General features: G+C 46.8%; 1 protein-coding gene and 1 long non-coding RNA gene across 2 annotated transcripts; one reads left to right on the forward strand and one right to left on the reverse strand.

The window, feature by feature from the left end:
- Positions 1–5,267: 5,267 nt before the first annotated feature.
- On the reverse strand, positions 5,268–15,069 carry LOC122692077. The gene is made up of 4 exons (XR_006340584.1): positions 14,929–15,069; positions 11,424–11,513; positions 6,903–7,100; positions 5,268–5,843 (listed from the first exon to the last, which is right to left on the reverse strand). It is a non-coding gene; the product is annotated as an uncharacterized LOC122692077 (long non-coding RNA).
- LOC122692074 (E3 ubiquitin-protein ligase ZNRF1-like) lies at positions 11,532–14,259 on the forward strand. The gene is made up of 3 exons (XM_043899269.1): positions 11,532–11,626; positions 12,179–13,004; positions 13,286–14,259. Exons 1-2 carry the CDS (start codon positions 11,547–11,549, stop codon positions 12,936–12,938), a joined length of 840 nt encoding a protein of 279 aa, XP_043755204.1. The 5' UTR covers positions 11,532–11,546; the 3' UTR covers positions 12,939–13,004; positions 13,286–14,259.
- Positions 15,070–15,851: the final 782 nt, after the last annotated feature.

The raw sequence follows: 15,851 nt of genomic DNA on the forward strand, positions 1-15,851 counted from the left end.
GCAACAAAGTAGTGTATCCATCCGCACAGGAAGGAGTAGCCAAGACACAGCCTCTTCCAGATGGAGACTTCCCATATGTCTGTCAGAGCAAGTAAATTGAGGACCTAGACTAAAAGGAACAGAAATGCTCACTTGTTCAGCATGGAGACACTGACTTATTTAACCAAGAACAAGCTCAAAGAAACTCTTGAATATATAGTTGCTGACCTTCTCACAGAGATGTGATAGACATTTGTAGAAAATAAATTACAAGTGGATGAATTGAGGCTGGCCCGGAGGCCATTCAGTGAGTTGCTTAAACACCTAGTCAAATGGTTGCTGCTATCTGTCCTCCACCAGATGGCTTTGGTGACATGGAACCAGTTAGGCATGAGTTGCTTAAGGAATAAGATTATATATGCCTTTAAGAAGTGTGGTCACCAACTAGCTGAAGTCATCATGGCTTAATTTCTATTCATGGGTCAGTTCGGTATCTATGCTATCTTTGTGAAGTCTTAAGAAGACAGCATCATGCATTATTGTGTAAGAGGACTCATGATTGTGGGATGTTTGCGGCTAAGATTTCAGTTTCCTTCTGATTTATACACCCCAACTCTGCCTGCCTAACCAACAAGACTGATTGAACCGGGGGAGACATCCCTAAGATTATTATAGTATTCAGAAGACACAGATCACCAGCTTACCTTCCTTTCTTGCTTCCTCAACAACAGTTTGGTCTAACACGAACAAAAATTGAGAAACAGAATTTTTGCTGCTGGCAGCAACACACCACCTCTACCCTCCTGACAATGGATGACCTGTGGGCCTTTTCAGTTGCTCTTTGTGACTAGTCCACCAGGCTCCTATGTTCATGGGCTTTCCCAAGCAAGAATACTGGAGTGGGGTGTCACTTCCTATTCCAGGGGATCTTATGCACCCAGAGATCAGATGCGTGATCCCTGCAATGTCCTGCGTTGCAGGCATTTTCTTTATCACTGAGCCCCTAACAACGTACGGCCTTCACTCTAAGGATATAAAGGATATCTGAAGGCTCATGTGGTCTGCCCGATTCTGTGCTGACTTCCTTCTCCTGGAGCTGAAACTCCAGCCAGGGGCAGACCAGGGAAGGGACGGATTGTAACCAAGCAGGACCCTCTGAGGCTTTCCCAGAATAACCCCCCAGCCAAGTCCTCTGCCTGCCTTTTGTCTGTAAAAAAAACTTGCACCAAAGAATAAATGTAGGGACTTCACTCCCGGTCTAGTGGCTAAGACTCCACCAGTCAAATTCAGGGGTGAAGGTTGAAGACTTGGTTGGGGTATGAATATCCCACATGTCTTGCAGCGAGATTAGAAAAAAAAAAAAGAATAAATTTAATCAGAGAAGTGAGAAAATGCAGAAAGGAAAACAGTCAAACAAGGCTGATGAAAAAAATGAGACCTATTCTTATCTAAATACATGTATGACTCAGTTTGTGTGTTTGTCTTTAGATAACATTCCTGAGATTCATTTCCAAATGAGCTCCATTTAATTGACTTAAAGAAAAGTAAGCGCTTACAAATAAAGTATTTCTAAGGTTCGCATAATCTGGGAAATGTTCAGTATTAAGTCCATTTCTGGTATGGACCTCAGGTTAGTTTGTTGTTTAACCGCGTGTGAATTAATGGAGACACGAGTCACCAACATTGTCATCAACTTTCACTGCACCTAGTTCTGCTGCGAGTCAAAAAGTCCTATCTGCTACAAAATTTGACTGCAAGAAAATTAACTATGATGGTATTGTCATAAGTAATAGAGATAAACGGTAGAGACGTTTTTAGGTAAACTCTTTAAAAGAATTATATTTTGTTTTTCCGAATTCTTGGGAATTTAGAACTTTAGGATTTTGCTAAATTCAGTAAAATGATGAGAATGCACTGAAGACTGAAATCAGTTTGAGATAAAATACTGAAAAGCTACGGAACAAGTCCATGTTTATTTATCTTTACCTTCTTATGAGTGAAAACACTAAATGTGTTGATTAAACACACATCTTGTACCACCTAAAGAAAAATTATGCTGGGAAATATGTCTGTCATATACTTTATGAAACCTAATGTTCGTAAAAAGAAATCCAATTCAATTGCTTGTTTCCTATTTTGAGTTTTAAGGGATTTTAGAAACGCAATGTTTTACAGTTACTAAAAATGGTAAGAGACTGGAATGCAAGTAGGATATATGTTTGTTGTCAAAAGAAGATATAGAAAATAACTGTAGTTTTTCTTAAAATATAACAAGAGGATAATTTTGCTGATTTGGATAGGGAAAAACAAGAGACATATCATGTGGATACAAAAAATGCTAAACGTTTTTAAAAAAGGGAGGATTGATGAAGGTTAAATTAAATTTAATTAGGTAAAGAACTTTATTTCTAATAGTAAGCTGGTCCAAGACTGGAATTTGGCTTTCTCTCTCTAGTAACAGAACAAACTTTTCCTGGAACAATGAGCTGGCTTGGAGAACAGATGGGAAGTCTCTTTTTCTAGCTAACTTTGAGTGTCCAGGAGGAACTGTGAGGCAGCTCAGAGGCAAATATTAGATTGAGTAGCATCCCTGGTGTGTTAAATACCACGGGGAACATTGTTAAATGTAAGTCTTCTAGAGTTCTCCTGCGGACGGTTGCTATTAATAGAGATGTGTTAAAAATTAAGGAATTCCGACAAACCTGGTGTGTCCTGATGTTACCAAGTCATAATTCTCGTTATTGTAATCAAGTTTCTTAGCCCATTACATTGTGCTCACGTGTGTCACCATATCTTTAAGTCTCTCACGGTTTTGCAAAAGTGCTTCATATAGGGAAGACCACTTTGAGAAGCACTGGTCTCTGATCAATTTCACATTATACCATGCAACTGGGTAGGAAACTTAAAGTGAAGTGAAGGTTGCTCAGTCCTGTCTGACTCTTTGCAACCCCATGGATTACACAGTCCATGGAATTCTCCAGGGCAGAATACTGGAGTGTAGCCATTCCCTTCTCAGAGGATCTTCCCAACCCAGGAGGCTTCCCTTGTGGCTCAGCTGGTAAAAGAAATTTTAAATTCTAATTTAAAAAACCTGATGGTATCATAAAAGTGTTCAACAAAAAAGATGAGCTCCTGAAACAACTTGTAAATATAGTTTTAGAGTTTATGGATTTTGTTTGCTGAAATCTTATTGGGTTTGATCTGTGATTTCCAAATAAAGCAAAGCCTTTCCCCTCAAGCTACTAATGACTGACAGCAATTGAGTAAATTCCCTCTGTGAGTAAAATGCAAATATGTTTCTTTTCTCTCTTTTTTGTTCCTCCAGAGGTTAATGATTCTTATGTTCTGAGCAGCCTTATCAGGTAAATAGAAAAGACAGTCTCCCGACTTGAGCAGAAATCTTCATATTTTGCTGACTTCTAGAAGAGAGAAATCTGCAAGGCAAAAACGAATGGCAGGACTTTGGCCTGGATTTCCTGAGCTTAGGAGGCTATTTGTTGTTTGTCTTTGGCATTTGGTCTGAAACTCTTTTTTTTTGATTTTCACAAATGCTGGTCAGGGTCCTTGGCTAAGAGGAGACTCTGCCTTGGGCCCGCCGGTGTAATAAACTGCACTCCACTATCTGCATTGTCCTGCTGAGTGAGTTTGCTTCCCGGAAAGCGTGGCTATAACAGAGCGTTTTTTGTTTTTTTTTTGTCACCAAACTGAGCATTTATTTATTTATTTTTTTTTGGTCACCAAACTGAGCGTTGCTTTTTTTATTTTTTTTTTTGTCACCAAACTGAGCTGAAGAAGGAATTCATAGGGCCTGGACTCCATCTCAGGCCTGTCTGTGCTGATCGTGCGCGGCCACCTCTCCAGTGGACTCTGAACTCTGTGCTTAGTGCCTGTGGGAATGACAATGGAAGGATAAGACCCCCCTCTGGGCAGGGGAATGTTGAAGAAGAGAAAACAGACACTAATCACCCCTGCCTCTGGACACTATCTATCAGAATGTAAGCACAGGCTTATCGGTTATTAACTATTTGGAATGTAACTGCGGGCTTATTGATTATTGACTGTTTGAACACATAACACGTGAATGATGGGGTTATTGTAGTTGTATTTACCCTTTGTTTATGTAAGTCTCAAGGGAATTGGGGTAGTGGGTTTGGACGCGTGCACATAAGATTTTCACAAATGCTGGTCGGGGTCCTTGGCTAAGAGGAGACTCTCTCTGCCTTGGGCCCGCCGGTGTAATAAACTGCACTCCACTATCTGCATTGTCCTTCTGAGTGAGTTTGCTTCCCGGAAAGCGTGGCTATAAGAGAGCGTTTTTTTTTTTTTTTTTTTTGTCACCAAACTGAGCATTTTTTTTTTTTGTCAGAAAACTGAGCACTTTTTTTTTTTTTTGTTCACCAAACTGAGCATTTTTTTTTTTGTCAGAAAACTGAGCACTTTTTTTTTTTTTTTTGTCACCAAACTGAGCATTTTTTTTTTTTTTTTGTCACAAAACTGAGCACTTTTTTTTTTTGGTCACAAAACTGAGCACTTTTTTTTTTCTCACAAAACTGAGCATTTTTTTTTGTCAGAAAACTGAGCACTTTTTTTTTTTTTTTTTTTTGGTCACAAAACTGAGCACTTTTTTTTTTTTTTTTGTCAACTGAGCACTTTTTTTTTTTTTTTGTCACAAAACTGAGCACTTTTTTTTTTGGTCACAAAACTGAGCACTTTTTTTTTTTTTGTCACGAAACTGAGCATTTTTTTTTTTTTTTGTCAGAAAACTGAGCATTTTTTTTTTTTTTTTTGGTCACAAAACTGAGCACTTTTTTTTTTTGGTCACAAAACTGAGCACTTTTTTGTCACCAAACTGAGCATTTTTTTTTTTTTTTGGTCACAAAACTGAGCACTTTTTTTTTTTTTTTTTGGTCACAAAACTGAGCACTTTTTTTTTTTTGGTCACAAAACTGAGCACTTTTTTGTCACCAAGCTGAGCATTTTTTTTTTTTTGTCACAAAACTGAGCACTTTTTTTTTTTTTTTGTCACAAAACTGAGCACTTTTTTTTTTTTGTCACCAACTGAGCACTTTTTTTTTTTTGTCACCAAACTGAGCATTTTTTTTTTTTCTCACCAAACTGAGCATTTATTTTTTTTTTTCTTGTCACCAAACTGAGCGTTTATTTATTTATTTTTTTTTTTTGTCGCCAAACTGAGCATTTATTTATTTATTTATTTTTTGGTCACCAAACTGAGCATTTTTTTTTCTTTTTTTGTCACCAAACTGAGCATTTATTTATTTATTTTTTGTCACCAAAGTGAGCGTTTTTTTTTTTTGTTTTGTCACCAAACTGAGCGTTTATTTATTTATTTATTTTTTTGTGAAACTCTTTTTTTATACATATAATTGTTTTATTATTTATTCTTGGAGGTGGTCTCTCTGATCAGCACACATACTCTTCCTTTCAAGTGGGGGCTTTCTCGAGTTGCAGCACTAATTGTGAACAAGACAGCTCAAATTCTAGCCTCACAGCAAAGACCACTTGGATACTACATATATGTCAAACGGAAACCCTCGAAAACGCTTCTTCTTGTCCTCTAAACTAGGAGGACTCTTTTGAAAAACATGACAAATGTGTACTTTAATCATTATCCTCATGGTAATATGTCTCATAATTTTCAAATGTCTGTCCAGGGCTTATGACAAGACAATCAAAGAGAGAAATAATATTGTCTTAATACAGACTATTGATGCTAAGCTTGAAACTCGAGATGATTTTCAACTCTGTGTCCATTCCCCAAGTAGGGAGGATGACTCCTGAAGGAACTGTAATCAAGCAGGACCCTATGAAGCCTTTGTAGATCTCCACCCAGGTCCACCTGCCTTCTGTTTGGGAAAAAAAAAAAAAGGTTTAGTCAAAGAATAAATTTAATCACAGAAAATATAGAAAGAAAACTGTGAAGAAAGACAAAATAAGAATACCTTAGCTACTGAACAAACTCATGCAGAATTAGTTTGTCCTCAGGGGCTATTCATAATGCTGGGAGCCAGGACCTTTGACCTCTTTTACAGAATCAGAAACCCCCCCGGCAGAGGGAAGAAGTGAACTAATGCCGCCCACAAACAGGAAGACCTGAGACCGGCTGGAACCACGAGGGTGATGCTGCTGTTCCCCGTGACCTCATCACAGACCCAACAGAAGAGCGCCTCGAGTTGATCAGGCTCTCCTCCTTGAACACTGTAAGAGTCCTCAAACCCTCTCCAAGACCGGACACACAGCCTTTTAAAAAACATATATTTTATTAATTGATTTGGCTGCCTTGGGTCTTCCTTGTAACAGGCAGGATATTCCCTGCGTGTGGCAGCATCCTGGCTTGCAGCAGGCAGACTCTCTAGCTGTGGGGTGCGGGCTGAGCTGCTCTTGCCCTGGGGGATCTCAGCTTACCGACGGGAGATCACACCCCTGTGCCCGGCATTGCAAGGTGGATTCTTAACCACTGAACCGCCGAGGAAGTCCCAGGACACAGTCTTTTTTTTTTTTTTTCTATTTTTTTTTTAATTAGTTGAAGGCTAATTACTTCACAACATTTCAGTGGGTTTTGTCATACATTGATATGAATCAGCCATAGATTTACACTTATTCCCCATCCCGATCCCCCCTCCCACCTCCCTCTCCACCCGATTCCTCTGGGTCTTCCCAGTGCACCAGGCCCGAGCACTTGTCTCATGCATCCCACCTGGGCTGGTGATCTGTTTCACCATAGATAGTATACATGCTGTTCTTTTGAAACATCCCACCCTCACCTTCTCCCACAGAGTTCAAAAGTCTGTTCTGTATTTCTGTGTCTCTTTTTCTGTTTTGCATATAGGGTTATCGTTACCATCTTTCTAAATTCCATATATATGTGTTAGTATGCTGTAATGTTCTTTATCTTTCTGGCTTACTTCACTCTGTATAAGGGGCTGCAGTTTCATCCATCTCATTAGGACTGATTCAAATGAATTCTTTTTAACAGCTGAGTAATATTCCATGGTGTATATGTACCACAGCTTCCTTATCCATTCATCTGCTGATGGGCATCTAGGTTGCTTCCATGTCCAAGACACTGTCTTGAGGTCGTTAGCCTGCTGCGACCCCCGCACCTGGCAAAACAGTAAAGCTATGTGCTTCCATTTCACTCACAACTCTGTCTCCGAGATTTAATCCGGCCCTAGTACATACACAGAGACCGAATTTTGGCAGCAAAAGCTGAAGGAATTACAGGGACCTGGGAGCAGGAGGGCTAAGGGTGTCTGAGCCCCAAGGGGGTCGAAAGCAGGGAGGTGCCAAAGGGGAAATTCTGGAGGCGAGCCCCGAGGAGAGGTCAGTGTGGGGAGCAGGGACGGCGCTGTGTGCAGACCTGGGCGCTCAGGAGGCCGGTTCCTGATCTGAGCGGAGGGGCCAGAGGCGCCAGGGCGGCCCTGAGCGGAGTCGGGGGTGCATAAGGCCCCGGTGCCAGTCTTCAAGGAGAGAAGAGGGTCAGAACAGAGACAAGGAGAAGCTCTGCACCATGGAGGAACCCTCGGAGTGTAAGGACCATCCTGGCAGGGGACACATGTGGATGGTGTGGACTCCAACAAGCTCTGTGCTTCCCAAGGGGCCCGCGAGGCGGTTCCAACAGCGCTAGACACACCAAAGGCCTCTTTTTGCCAAAAGTATGAAACTGCCCAAAAGCCCCAGCCCTGCGTTTATTCCTAACCCAACCTTCCTCTCCCATCCCCAGCGACAATGACCCTCTCTTCATTCCCTGCCCCCCAAACTCCTCCCCATTCCTTGGATTTTCTAGATCCTGCTAGGCTCTTCCAGCTCATTCTTCCTCATCCTCCATATCTTCCCTGCACACCCTGTCCCGTGTTCTAGATTCTTCTGCTCAGCTCCCCTCCTTTCCCTGGGTCCTGGATCCTTTTCCACCTCCATTGTGGTCTCAGTTTCACCGACCCACAAATCTCAGAGCTTGGCAAAACTCCACTGAAGGACGTTTGGCGTCCCCAGGTGGACATTCACTTTCCTGAAGGGCTGCCCTAGATGCTGGCGGCCCCACCGCAGACCCCCTCTGAGACCAATCCAGCCTTTCTCAGCCTGGCCCCAGCTGGAGCCTGGATCCTGCCCTCCTGTCCCACACTCTAGTCCCCACCCCAAGGCCGCCCCCGCATTGGCATCTCCATTTCCCTTGGGCTCTAATCCAGGAAACTTTTCTGCCCCCATCCCTATCCCTCAAGTCCCTTCATTTTTTGAACTGTCCAAGCCCTCAACTCAAGCCTTCTGTCTCCTCTCGGGTCCTGACATCTGCCACTCCCTGCTCATTCTCTGCGTTTCTAGAACCAAGGGATTCCAATCTCCTTCTCCACCTGGTTCCCTGTGCCCTTTGTCCATCCCGTCTTCTTCAGGGGTCCCTGGGACTCCTGCGTGCAAGGACATTTGCACCTGTGTGTTCCTAATACCTTTCACAGACACACAACACATAGAAATATACAAGCACAGAGATACATATAATTACATGAATACACATATACACACCCATGTCCACACATATACATAGGCAGGTACCTACATACATACACACAAATATACACCACATTTTCACACACAAACACACATACACACAGCCCACAGAGCTCCCACACCAAGGCCTTAATTCCAAGACTCTCAAGTGGTCGCACATGGAGCTCTTGTCTGCACACTCCTCCCCCTGGGCTGGGTCTGGAGAGTGTCCCTTCTCTTAGTGACAGTTTAACCCTGAGTGTGCTTTGCTGTCTTACGGTCACTCACCTCACCGCACGTCAGAACCCTAACCTTTCTGATCACTCCTCTCTGCCCCTTCTGTCTCCAAAGGATCTCATATAGTTTCCCAGAGCGTCGGATCCTTTTCCCTCCAAGAGCACTTACACAGTGCAGTGCGTGCTGGGGACGCGCTGCGTGGTGCCTGTGCCCAGCTTGCTCGGTGCTCTCACAGAGGCCCTCGCTCTGATGCAGAGACTGCCCTCAGCCGAGCCACAGTCCCTTCTTCAGTTGCCCCCCACCCACTCCTGGGAGCAGCCAACAGCCAGGACCACCTGGCGCAGGGCTCCAGAGCCCCAAGTGCGGCCGACCCGGGGCCGAGGTGTCTGCTCAAAGCCCCCTGCATGTAGCCTGCGCACGTCCCCAGCCCGCAGGGAAGGGAGAGAAACACATTAAGCCTGGATGTCCCTGAAGCCTCAAGGAGTACAGCCTTCTGACCCTTGATCTGAGCCCTGTCGGGTTCATTTCAGACACTCACCTCCAGACCTCAAAGATCAGGATCGTGTTCTGTGTGTGCTGGGTGGTAACAGCAGCCATAAGAAGCAAACTCCTCCTTGAGAGACTGTGTAGATTTCAAAGGACACCCAACAGGAATTTGGAATTCCCTGGATGTCCAGTAGTTAAGACTCTGCGCTTTCACTTCCGGGGCCCTGGGCTCAATGCCTGTTTGGGGAACTGAGATCCTGCAAGCTGCACAGTGTGGCCAACAGGAAAAATAAAAAACCTACAGTTCCTCATGGTAAGATTTACAGCCTGTGTCTCTTTTCTTTTGTCTAGTCCTAATTCCTGGCAGGCAGGAACTGAGCGTCATTTGGATTAGAATCCCTGGTATGTGGTAAACTGATTAGGGTATATGAACCTGAGTTCAGCCTCTGGATCATTAGGATGTGAACCCACCAAGATAATGAAGGGAGCGGTTCTGGTTCTGGGAGGACAAGGAGCCCAGACCCAGGGTGGAAATGGGTGGAAGGGAGGCTCGAGTGCCCTGGGGGTGGGGGTGACCCCGTGTAGCGTCTGCACGACCGGCACAGGTTTTATGCTGCAGCCACTGGGGACGGGGACATTGACGGCAGCCGAGGGGAGGAGGCAGGAAGAGAAACTAGTGTCCAAATAATCCATGCTGGAGGGGGTGTGGAGAACAGGTGGGGGGATGTCAACTGGTGCAACCACTTGGAAGCAATATGAAGGTTCCTCAAAAAATCTAAAAATATAGTTGCCATGTATCTTGCAATCCCAATTCTGGGCATACACTGAGACACATGTGTAATTCAAAAAGACAGATGGACCCCGGTGTTCATAACAGCCCAGACTATTGACAATAGCCAAGACATGGAAACTACTAAATGTCCACCAACAGATGCACGGACACAGAAGACGTGGTGTGTGTGTGTGTGTCTGTATAATGGAGCATCACTCGGCCCCTAAAAATAATGAAATAATGTGATTTGAAGCAACATGGACAGCCCTAGGGTTTATCATACTGAGTGAGGTAAATCAGAAAGACAAAGACAAATACCATATATCACTCCTATGTGGAATCTAAAATAAGACATAAACAAACATCTTTGAAGCAAAAACAGACTCACAGACATAGAGAACAACTTGTGGTTGCCAAGGGGAAGTGGTGAGGAGAGGGAAGGATTGGAAGTTTGGGACTGGCAGATGGAAACTACTATATAGAGGGGCGGTAAGCACCAAGGCCCTGGAGGACAGCACCCATTACCATGAGATGAACCACAATGAAAAAAAAGATGAAAAAGAGAATATAGATATGTCAATAAATCACTTTGCAGTGTAGCAGAAATCAAACCCGACATTGTAAATCAGCTATACTTGAAATAAATAAACAGGACGGCAATCTGCTCCCACTGTTAGAAGTTCAGCAGAAGAGGGTAAAAGGAAAAATGATCTGAACAGACACCTGTTTAGTACCGTGTCCCCCGGGTCCTCTCTGCACAGGATCAATCTCAGTTACCAGATGCTAAGGGCTGCCAACTGCAATATCACTAGAGGGAGAGGCCCACTGCATATCAATCTTTCCCCTGATTTTGTAAATTGTTAATCTTTATTCATTTTTTCTCTTTTTTATTTTTAAATTATCAAAGTATGCTAACACATTTACAGGAGACGTGAAAAACAGAGAACAAGGTTACATGTATGTCCCTGGTATATTATAATTATTTTTTAAATAGACAAATTAAGATTTTTAATTGGAGTTTCAACATCAAACTCTCAAAAATTTATAGAACGAATATTCAGAAAAGTAGAGAATATAGTAGACCTGAAAAGCATGAAGAACCAATTCAACATAATTTAGACTTACATAATTTTCACACAACAGTAGGATACAAATTCTCTTCAAGTTCCCATAAACTAGAAGTCACTGGAACACATCCAGGGACATTAAACAAGGTACAAAAATGTCATGGTCTAAAGGTATCACAGTCTATTCTCTTATCACTGTTGAATTATGTTAGAAGTCAATATCAAAAGATATTTAAAATAACCAGTACATTTTCAAGTTCAATGTGACATATACTATTGACTTTGACCTAGACATGGAATCCTCCCTGAAGTTTTTTTTCTCCCCGAATTTTTGTAATTAGTCATCATGCCAGCAAACAAGTGAGAGTGGACGAACCTCTTACCTCAAGTGGTGCCATGTTCCGTGTCACACACCCATTGGCCAGTGACTTCATCACGTGACTTCCGTCAGAGAAATAAATTCTGGACGTGGCCTGCAAGGAGCAGACGCACTTGAAGATTTCCCCATGGCGTTACTTTTTTCACTGAAGGACCACAGGATCATGGAAATTCTAGTGGATACGGTTGCTGAATTCCTCACAGAGAGGGTGAAGAAATTCATAAATAATAAATTAATGATATATGGAATGGTGCAAGTCCTGAAACCCTTAAACTCGTTGGTTGAATACCTGATTAAAAGGATATTGATATCTGTACTACAGAGGATAACATCTGTGACATACAACCAGTTTTACCTGAATTGGTTAAAAAGGAAGCTCATGAGTGGCGCGGCCGGCGGGGCCCGCGCGGCAGGGCCGAGAGCGCGACGCGAGCGCGGCCTCGCGCGCTCCGCGGGCCGCCGGCGCCGCAGCCCGCCCGGGCCTCGGGGGTCCGGGCCGCCGTCCCGGCCGCGGCTTCCTGAGGCGGCACGCGCCTGCGTCCCCGCCCTCCTCCTCCGGCGGCCACTGCCGGGCGGGCGGCCTCCTCCCCGCGGCGCCCGGCCCTCGGGAGCCCGGGGGCGGCCTGGGGCGCGCTGAGCCCGCGCACCGCGCCTCTCCGTACCGTGAGGGGAAACATGCGCCGGGCTCGGGACGCCTGCAGCCCGTAGTCTGGGTCCCGCCCGGGTCCTCTCTTTTTCCTTTTTTTTTCCTTCCCCTCCGGTCTCCTTTCTGCGCCCCCCGTATGCCCGCCCAGCCCTGCCCCCGCCGCTGAGGACAGGGGGAGGGTCTCGGCCTGCAGGCTCCCGCCCCGCCGGGGCCCGGGCGAGCATGGGCGGCAAGCAGAGCACGGCGGCCCACTCGCGCGGCCCCTTCCCGTGGGTCTCCACCGACGACAGCGCCGTGCCCCCGCCGGGAGGGGCGCCCCACTTCGGACACTACCGGGCGGGCGGCGGGGCCATGGGGCTCCGCAGCCGCTCGGTCAGCTCCGTGGCGGGCATGGGCATGGACCCCAGCACGGCCGGCGGGGCGCCCTTTGGCCTCTACACCCCCGCCTCCCGGGGGGCCGGCGACGCCGAGAGGGCGCCCGGCAGCGGAGGGTCGGCGTCCGACTCCACCTATGCCCACGGCAATGGTTACCGGGAGACGGTTGGCGGTCACCATAGAGACGGGATGCTGTACCTGGGCTCCCGAGCCTCGCTGGCGGATGCTCTACCTCTGCACATCGCACCCCGGTGGTTCAGCTCGCACAGTGGTTTCAAGTGCCCCATTTGCTCCAAGTCCGTGGCTTCCGATGAGATGGAAATGCACTTTATAATGTGTCTGAGCAAACCTCGTCTCTCCTACAACGATGACGTGCTGACCAAAGACGCGGGTGAGTGTGTGATCTGCCTGGAGGAGCTGCTTCAGGGGGACACGATAGCCAGGCTGCCCTGCCTGTGCATTTATCACAAAAGTTGCATAGACTCTGGTTTGAAGTGAACAGATCTTGTCCAGAACACCCTGCAGACTGACCCTGCTGGGCTCGCTTGCTGACTCCTCTCAATGGTTTGTTTCATTTATCCCAAGTAAACCCCCAGAACAGCTGACGATGTCAAACTATTCTGGGACATTTGCTCTTTTTACCTTCACCTCAAAAACTGAGGGCGTGGGGTGAAGAAAACGCGAAGGGAAGAAAGAGGCAGAGGGCATGGAGCCTGGCACCAGCTTCGAGTCCAGATTCCCAGCATGACGTTCGGTTCGGGGGGCGCCCCAGCCCGGCCTCAGCAGGACGCACGCGGCCGGCCCTGGGCCCACCAAGCACGACTGACATCTTCCGGTCCCCACAGGGACAGCCAGGGCCCCGTTGCTGAGAGGAGGCTTCGGACACTGGGGCAGAGCTGAGCTGGGGACAGCAGTGGAAACAGGGCGCCCTCCTGCACTGACTTCCAGAGAATGGTCCCCCTTTCTCCCCGAGGACACCAGATTGGATGAGAGCCAGTTTGAGAGAAGAATCACCCGCTATCCTTCCCCTCATCCTCATCCCAGGAGGGAAAGGGCATTTTCTTTTTCACCTTTGAAAGGCATTGTGTGTCTGTCTCTAAAGTGTTTACAAAAAAAAAAAAATTATAAAAAAAAAAAGAAAAAAAAAGAAAACAAAACAAACAAAAAAATAAGCTCATGTACGTCTTTAAAAGCATAAAACGTCAACCAGCAAAAGTGACTGTGATTTAATTTCTGTTTATATATCCGTTCATTATCTATACTATCTTCAGAAAATCTTGAAGGACGTCATATATTATTGTATAAGAAGGAGGCATCATGGTGGGAAGTTTAAAACCGAGATTTAAGTTTCCTTGTTAATTATAAATACCAATTGCACCTGCCTAACGAAGAGTACCTTGAAACTGAAGAAATGTCACTAACGTTATGATAACGAGTTTGGAAAAACACATCGGACTTGAATTAATATACTGGCTCCTAAACTGCAATTTCCGCAAACACTGGAAGACAATTTGAAACCAAACTTTTGCTTTTACCATCAACATACCTACTCCGCCTTTCTGATAATAAATATATCTGACCCTGGAGAAATAAAACGGTAACTGTGGTCTCCTGCCTGGTTGTGTGCTGACTTTTTTCTCCTGCTGGGGTGAGGGTCCAGGTCTGGAGGAGCGAGGAGGACAGGGCCCCCGGAGGCAGGAGGGCCGAGGGCAGAAGAGGTTTCAAAGGGAGAATTCCGGAGGGGAGCCCTGAGGAGAGGTCCGTGTGGGGAGCAGGGCAGCGCTGGGTGCAGAGCTGGGAGGCCGGTTCCGACCTGAGGCAGAAGGGCCGCAGGAGCCCTGGGGACCTTGAGAGGAGTCGGGGGTGCACAGGGCCCGGGCACCGGTCTTCAAGGGCCAGAACAGGGGGAGAACAGAGGGAAGGAGAACCTCTGTGCCACGGAGGCGCCCTCGGAGTGGAAGGACTGTCCCCGAAGGGGAAGCGTGCGGATCGTGTGGACTCCAACGAGCTCTGAGCTCCCCAAGGCGCCCGGGAGGCTGGCGGTTCCGGCAGCGCTGGGTGTGACTCAGGCCTCTTTTTGCCTCAAGAACTGAAACTGCGCAAGTAGCACCCCCTCCCCCCGAAGCCCCCCACTCCCCGCCGCCGAGTTATTCCTCAACCCGACTTTCCCCTCCCATCCGTCATGTCAGTGACCCTGTCTTCATCCCCGGCCCCCTAAATTTGTCTCCTCTCCCCGGCTTTTCTAGACCTTTCTGGGCTCTGCACACTCCTAGGCCTGCCCCATCCTTGATTCTCTCCCCATCCCTCTCTCCAGTTGCTAGATTCTTCTGGGCTCTGCTCACCGCGGTCTCACTCGTCCTCCATTTCCTCCCCTACCCCATCTGGTGTTCTAGATTCTTCTGTCCTCGAGGCCCCCCCTCCCCCCACTTCCTCGGCTCTGGCTCCTTTTCAGCCTCCGCTGGGGTCTCAGCCGGTCTCATCTACTCACAGGTCTCAGCGGCCCGCGAACTCTGCGGAAGGACGTTTGGCGCCCCCAGGTGGACATTCCCTCTCCTGCAGGTCTTCCTCCCCACCCACACCCAGCCCCAGAGCAAGCCTGCCCTTCTCAGCCTGGTCCCAGCTGCGGCCTGGAAACCCTCCCCTCCTGTCCTGCACTCTAGTCCCCGCCCCAAGCCCTTAAGTCCTTCCTTTTTTGAACCGCCCACAGTCTCAGCTCAAGCTTTCTCGCTCCTCCCGTTCCTCCTGGGTCCTGACATCCTCTATCCCCTGCTCATTCTCTGCCTTTCTAGCCCCGGAACTCCTGTGTGCCAGCTGGTTTGTGCCTGTCTGTCCCTAACCCCCTTCACAGACAGATGCACAACACACAGAAACATACACACACACACACACACGGATACCTATACTCACATGAATACACATACATACACCCACACCCGCATGTCTGCACAGATTACATAAATACTGATAAACACACACAAATACACACGTACATAATAACACAGAGAAACATTTCCCTATGTCCAAACACACACACACATATATATAGGCACATACACACAAATATACACATACTTATTCACACACAAACACACAGGTGCACACACATAAAGACACACAGATATAATGAACACCCCTCCCCCTGGGCTGGGTCTGGAGAGCATCCTTTCTCTTAATGACTGCTTAACCCTGATTGTGCTTTGGAAGGGATTCCCTGTTGGCTCAACTGGTAAAGAATCCACCTGCAATGTGGGAGACCTGGGTTCGATCCCTGGGTTGAGAAGATCCCCTGGAGAAAGGACCCCACTCCAGTATCCTGGCCTGGAGCAGTGGGGATAAGAACAGGGGTGCAGAGCTGGCATGCTGTCTCGGGGTTGAGACGTGGGGGATGGTAAAGAGAAGGCGTGTGGAATC

The sequence above is a fragment of the Cervus elaphus genome, chromosome 4 (assembly GCF_910594005.1).
Source record: "Cervus elaphus chromosome 4, mCerEla1.1, whole genome shotgun sequence".
In the NCBI taxonomy this organism is placed as follows: Eukaryota; Metazoa; Chordata; class Mammalia; order Artiodactyla; family Cervidae; genus Cervus; species Cervus elaphus.

Coding starts and splice junctions, on each gene's coding strand:
- LOC122692074 (XM_043899269.1), top strand. CDS start 11,547: ATGGCGTTACTTTTTTCACTGAAGGACCACAGGATCATGGAAATTCTA. Junction 11,627..12,178: donor GCTGAATTCCTCACAGAGAG/GGTGAAGAAATT, acceptor TCCTTCCCCTCC/GGTCTCCTTTCTGCGCCCCC.